The sequence below is a fragment of the Coptis chinensis genome, chromosome 5 (genome assembly GCF_015680905.1).
Source record: "Coptis chinensis isolate HL-2020 chromosome 5, ASM1568090v1, whole genome shotgun sequence".
Lineage (NCBI taxonomy): Eukaryota > Viridiplantae > Streptophyta > Magnoliopsida > Ranunculales > Ranunculaceae > Coptis > Coptis chinensis.
In genome coordinates, this window is record NC_141460.1 from 23,274,185 (window position 1) to 23,281,144 (window position 6,960).

At 41.8% G+C, this 6,960-nt stretch overlaps 1 protein-coding gene across 1 annotated transcript; it reads left to right on the forward strand.

Annotated features, from left to right (window-relative positions):
* Positions 1-5,630: 5,630 nt before the first annotated feature.
* On the forward strand, positions 5,631-6,230 carry LOC147497121 (uncharacterized). Its single transcript, XM_086562764.1, has one exon. The coding sequence runs from the start codon at positions 5,631-5,633 to the stop codon at positions 6,228-6,230; it is 600 nt and encodes a 199-aa protein (XP_086418890.1).
* Positions 6,231-6,960: the final 730 nt, after the last annotated feature.

The following is a 6,960-nucleotide window of genomic DNA, read 5'->3' on the forward strand; positions in this document are numbered from 1 at the left end:
ATAACACTGTTTAGGATCTTGGAGATCCAGTCACACCAAGTCTTGGAGAAGCCAAACCTTTGCATTACTAGAATAAGGAATTCCCAACTCAAAGTGTCAAAAGCTTGCGCAATATTGAGCTTTAGACTGATGTTGCCACCTCTCCTTTTGTGATCCAATTCATTAATCATTTCTTAGGCGAGACAGATGCCTGTGTTACTATTTCTGCCTTTGATAAAGCCAAGCTGCTCACAACTAATCAACTTATTTGCCATGAGGTTAGTTCTTAATGACAAAATCTTAGTGATAATTTTAAAAAAGAAATTGCTGAGACATATTGGGCGGTAATGATTAACAACTTGAGCATGCTTGATCTTAGGGATAAGAACTAGGAAGTTGGAATTCATACCCTTTGGGAGCTTGGTATCCCTGAAAAAGGAAATAATTGCCTTGGAAACATCTAGGCCCACAATGCTCCAAAAAGTTTGAAAAAATATTCCTTGAAACCCATCTGGCCCAGGTGAGCTGCTAGGATCCATGCTAAACACAGCGTCTTTCACTTCTGCTTCTGTAGGGAGATTAGTGAGCTTTGCGTTCTCGTCTTCCGATATGAGCTTGGGTATCAGTTCTAGTAGTTGTTCATTGTATTGAACTTGTTGTGCCTGGTACTTGCTTTGGAAGGTTGAGACCACATGTTGCTTAATCTCATGTTGTTGTTTCAGAATGGTACCATCGTCTTTCTTGATCTCCATAATCAAAGAGTTGTTTAACCTCAGCTTGTGTATTCCATGAAAGTAAGAAGTATTTTTGTCCCCTTCAAAAGTTTCCTCGATTCTTGCTTTCTGTCTCCATTGCTCAGATTCCAAGTCCATTAGCTTGTTGAGTTCCTGTTCCTTTGCAGTTTCACTGTGCTGTAGAACAACATTAAAGGGGTGCTCTTCTTGTTCCCGCAGGACCTGCTCCAGTTCTGCCTCTACTTGCTCTCTCCTTATTTTCAGATTCTCAAACACTTCCCAGCTCCACTGTTTGAGTGCCAACTTGAGCCGTTTCAGCTTTTTCATCACTTTTCTTATTGGAACATCCTCTAAAGGTTCTTCCCAGCTCTGCTTGACGACTTCTTTCAACCCTTCATGTTTGATCCAAATCCTCTTGAACCGGAAAGGAATGTTTGTGGGTTTAGGGATAAAGGTGAGGCAGCCAACCACCGGCGAGTGATCTGAGAATTTTCTTTTCAGAATTTTGCTCTTCCACCTAGCTGCTGCCTCAATCCATTGTTGATTCACTAGCATTCTGTCAATCTTCTAAAGCATTCTTCTCTCCCCTATTCTCTTGTTGCACCAAGAGAACTTGTAGCCAAGGTTAGTGGAGTCAAGCAAAGCATTCTTATTAATGAATTCGACGAATTCATTGACCGCCAGTTGGCATGGTGAGCGTCTTCCTTTTCTTTCTGTTGCCATGGTAACAATATTGAAATCACCAGCCACTACCCAGGCCCCTACATTTATTCCCAGAGTATTCAGTTCATCCCAGAGGGCTCTCCGCTGAACATAAGGAGATCTTGCATGCACCAGTGAAACAGTGGCCTCCCCGACCTTGACCGTAATCTATTGATGCGACAAACCCAAAAGACTAACATTTAGACCTTTCCTCCAAAAGACCCAGATATTTCGGTTCTATTTGGTATGTTATTATGCAGAAAGTACTCATTAAACCCCAGCCTACACAGAAACTCCAGAGTCGTGGAGGGTGCTTCGATAAGTGGTTCTGTTAGACAGAGTATGTCTGGCTTATCCGAAGCTATAATGTCTTTAAGGTAAGTGATAGATTTATCTTTTTTCACTCCCCTTATATTCCATAAGCTTATATTCATTGGGAAAGGTTTGAGGCTACTCTTGCCCTGGTGGAAAGAGGGGGAAGCCGCTGCTCCATCCATTTGGACTTGTTATACTTCTTCTTAGGAGTTTGCCATTCTCCTTCCTTTTTGTGCTTTCCTCATCTAACTCCTCTTCCATGTCCGCCCAGCTAGTCAGCCTTAACAAGGATTCAGCTTCATCAAGGACTTGAAACTTGTTCTGCGATGCTTGGAGGTCTTCTTGCTGCTCACTAGGAATAGCCGAGTGCCTTTGTAGCGGAATTACAAACTCTGGGGAGTTATACATCGCAAGTGTTGTGACCTCTCCTTCCTGAATTGGACTAGTCTGTCCCTCACTCAGTGGATCAGGCACTTTGTCCCTCTCCGCATTCTCCTGAACCACCCGATTGGCCTCATCGGTAGCAGCTGCTGTCTTCAATGAAGTAGCATCATTATAGGCCCTGTCATTGTTGTCCACTAACTCTGAGCTTGTGTCATGGAAGACCTCGCTGTTTTCAGTGTTATTGTTGGGCATGCCTTGAGAATCCTTTGTGCCGCTGGGACTAGTGAGTGTATCCTTGTTCCTGTTTCTCCTTTTATTTCTGTTTTTTCCTTTCCTCGGAGGTTCTTCGCTTTGATCCGAGTTTGCAGTTTCCTTGCCTATGCTTCTGGTGGGGTTGTGACTTTCTTCTTTCTCCGTCGCATGACTGAGCATTCAGCCATGATGTGCCCTACCACTTTGCAATGGGGGCAGAATTTGGGCAGTTTTCCTACATCCATTTCTTGCAAAAAGGTTTTTCCTTCCTCCTCCTCTACTACAAACTGCTGTTGGATTGGTTTGGCCTTTATCACAGAACTTCTTAGCAATCAACCCTTTGCTCTTTATATCGCCAAGGTGGCACATTTCTGCACATAATTGAGTTCCATGCCTGAAATACATAAAAGCACGTAATTATTTAGCATTAACTTTTATTTATTACTCGCATAATTGGTCTAAAAGTAGTATTATTAAGGGGTTAAAACTACAGTTTTTGGCTCTTATCAAAAGGCTTAGAGGGTCGACTAGCCGAAAATAATTCATAGGTTTGAATTTCTGGCTATATCGATCCAAAGAGGGTCTAAATTCTCGCTTAGGATATGGTATAGTGATCAAGCAAGTAGACGTGTGATTTTTCTATCCGGATTTTACTTCTCCCTTCTGTCATTTCTCAAATGTTTCACTCATATAAGGCTTTAGGCTATATTGTCACAGGATTTGTAGAATAAGTACTCTAGCCTAGATTTCAGAAACTTACTGCCAACAATCATAGATACTCATGTAACATGATAAGTATAAAATGATAGTTTACCTACGAAATGAACGATGAAACTCAAAACGTAAGTAAACTTAAAATTAATACGTGCTTAATTTATCAAGTTTTCTACTCTCAATTCTATCGAAATAGAGTGGAGTAACAAATTCGTTCCACTCCTAGTTCTTTAGCATGGAATGATCTCTAGTCTAATTAATCGGTCTTAAGTCTAGTGAGAGATTTATGAAGGGAATTCTATACTACGAAGGGAAAACAATTAACAAGTTACGAATAACGAAATGAGAGAATCCTAAGGGTTTGAATCTAGATAAAGAATTAAAGGGAATTGAATCCACCTTAACTCGACTTAATCCTACTAACAAAGACTCGTCGTGATCCATATTGAATGCTTTGCATATCAAAATAGTAATTAGAATCCCTAATTATACATGGCATTTCTACCAATTCATAACTAGCATGTGAGCGATTAAACCCATTCTCATGGTGAATTAATCGGTCCTAGAGTGGAATAATTATCACGACGATTCCTAAGTTTAACAAAGATCAAGCGTCATCAAGGCTTCTTCAACCCCTCTAATGGAGGTTTAGCCTTGATTCATACCACTATCATTTCCCATTGAATTATAACTAGACATCATATAAAAATTCTATCTTTATGCAATTTATCTAAACAATAATTGAAATCTTAGGTAATAACTAGGAAATGAATAACAAGTAATAAAGGAATTTAGATCTAAACAATTGTAAATGAAAAAAATCGAAATTGACAAACTAACTATTTTATTTATCAAACTAATGAAGAACAATGATTCTAAGAGTTTAATCTAAAACAAGAATTGAATTTAAACTAAACTTAATTTAATTAATGAAAACTAGATCTAGAATTATCTACATGTTTCCTTCTACTTTTGGTAAAATCCTCCATTGTCAACAGTGTGAGTTCATAAGTGGAAGCAAACAAGTAAAACTCTAGTGTGTCTTGAGATCTATTAGATGGCGACTACACCATTTGGATTCGAGAAAGGCAGGCATCAGTGCTGCTACTCTAGTGAGACGTCTTTAAGAGAGGAAACTAATCAACAACCAGCTCAGTCTACACGGTCTTATGCCATGGCAGCTCAGACCAAGGTGGGTAGAGATATTGATAGCGCAACTCTACCTGCACCAGGTTGGCATGGTGAATTTCCCACTATCAAGCTACCTAAAGCAGAAGTTCAGAAAGGCTTGGACTACTGCAAGTTAGCATTGGTGGGCAGAATCGATCTTCAACTTCTGAAGTTTGACAGAGTATGTGAGCTGGTTTCGCAAAAATGGCCAACTAAAGGGGAGGTAAAAATGACACCCTTAGGAAGAGGCTACCTAATGTTTAAATTTTCAGAGGAGGAAGATTACAAGCTCATTTGGGGACAAGGCTCTTGGCTTTTTGACAACCAGGTGTTGCGCCTCAACAAATGGAGCCCAAATTTCTCTACCGACAAGCAAACTCAGTCTAATGCCTTAGTATGGGTTAAATTCCCTGGGCTAAGCATGGAGTATTGGGAGGTCAAAACTCTTATGGCTCTGGGCAAAACGGTGGGTAGACCATTGCATATCGATGATACCACTGCAAATAGAACTAATGGGTTCTATGCCATGGTCCTTTGTGACATGGATCTATCGGGCTTCTGCACTGAGAGAATCTGGGTGGAAGTAGAGGACTCTGACATCCAGTTCTGGCAAAAAGTGGAAGTCAAAAAGATGCCCTAATTTTGTTCTTATTGTAAGGGTATTGGGCATCTCGTCTCGGAGTGCAGACATCTTAAAGTTGCACTGGGTAAAGAGAAAACCAACAATACCAATCCACCTGTCCAAGCTCAGGTTCCCGACAAAGGAAAATTAGCTAAGGAGGCGTCAACTCGGGGTGAGGGGGTGGATTTTACCCAGCATATCTCAAAAAGCCAGAGGAAAAAACTAAAGAGAAAACAGAGGCAACAAGGAACAAAGGAACATGGTGAGACGTCAGGAGAGCATGAGGAGGTACAAGAAGTTCATCAGGTGCCCCGACTGGAGGGATAACTAAGCGAAGAGAGGCGACTCGAACACGATGATGATTCTACTGAACTCTTTGAAGATGCACAGCCAGAGCCACAACATCAGTCTGACGGGGAAGCTTCAGAGGATCTAGATCACTAGGAATCGAGAGTTAACGAAGAGTTAGTAACTGCCATTGTACCTTTTGTCTCAGAGGTACCGCTAAGGTGTGAAGTGAACATTAGTAATAACCCAAGACTTTGATAATCCGAGGACAACGTTCCCAAGATGCGGGATGAGTTGGTTAGAGAAGTCGGCCTCGCGGTCGGGAGGTGGGGTGATCAAGTTGAAACCCGACCCACCCAGCTTTTACGCTGAAAAGAGGTAGGGGAAGACCAAAAAGGGGAAGGTACGAGTTCACAAGCTCGTTCTTTACCGAAAGTACAGGTGCAAAAATCTAAACCAGCCTGTTAATGATGCCACTCTATTGGAACATTAGGGGAGTTATAAAGGGTCAAGCCATGGAGAGGATCCGTAGCATGGTGAAAAAATTTCAGTTTGATGTTATTTGTCTGGCGGAACCTTTGGTAAAGCCGAAGACAGATTCAGTTTTGAAAATGGGGTTGCCTGACTATGATGAGTGCTTCTTCCACAATGATGAAGTCGACAGAACAGGCAACCTTTGGATATTGTATAAGAGAGGACTGCAAATAAACCTTGTACACGCCTCAAAGCAGCATATAACGATTAAGGTAGAAGGAGTTGTCATGTTTTTTGTTCATGCCCACAGCCTAATGCTCCACAGAAGACAACTCTGGGCTGAATTGGTGGCTATGAAGACGGATTTGCCATGGTTGGTTGCAGGCGACTTCAACTGTGTCCTAAGCTACTCAGAGAAAAGGGGAGGGAGACTTCCGATGAGACTGGCAATGGAAGAATTCCACAATATGATCAATGATTGTTGCCTTATGCAAGCCAATTCCTGTGGCCAAACTTTCACTTGGTGTAATAATAATCGCCGAGTCGGGCGAATAATAGTGTCTATGCTTGACCGCGATTCGGTTAACAATGCTTGAACTGTAAGTTCACGGGTGGAGGTACAAAGTGCTCGCCAGAGTGGCGCCTCGATCACTCCCCCTTTGCGGTGATTTTTGTGCAGATTCCCGCACCATGTAACGCCTCCTTTAGATTCAATAAATTTTGGATTTTCACCCAACCTTCCCGCAGACCGCCTCTTCACAAATTTGGAATCAAGCCTTGCATGGAACCCCGATGGTAGTGCTCATGAAAAAGCTTCAAAGACTCAAAAAAGACCTTAAAATTTGGAACCTTGAAGTGTTCGGGAATGTCGAAATAAATCTCGCCAAAGCCCAGGAGGAACTGAGTCAGGCTCAACAAGAAGTGGATATGAACTTGGAGGATAGCCAAGCAGTGAACCAAGTTATACTTAAAGAAGCCCAACTCTGTCAAGCTATGCCCGACCACCAGCAACTGTGGAGAACTAAAAGCAAAGACAAATGGGTTGGAGAAGGCAAAAGAAATTCGGCCTACTTTCACGCTCTGTATAAATCTCGACAGAGTAAAGCTATGATTCACGAGCTGCAAAACGAGGAAGGGGTGCTAATGTCTACACAAACTCAAATTCAAGAATATGCGGTGAAATCGTATACACAAAAATTCTTGAAAAATCCGGTGATTCAGGATGATGCTCTACTGAAACCCATCCAGCCTTCTCTTTCGGCTATGGATGCAATGCTCTTGTCCCAAACCCCCACTTACGAAGAAATTCAACAAGTGGTGTTTATG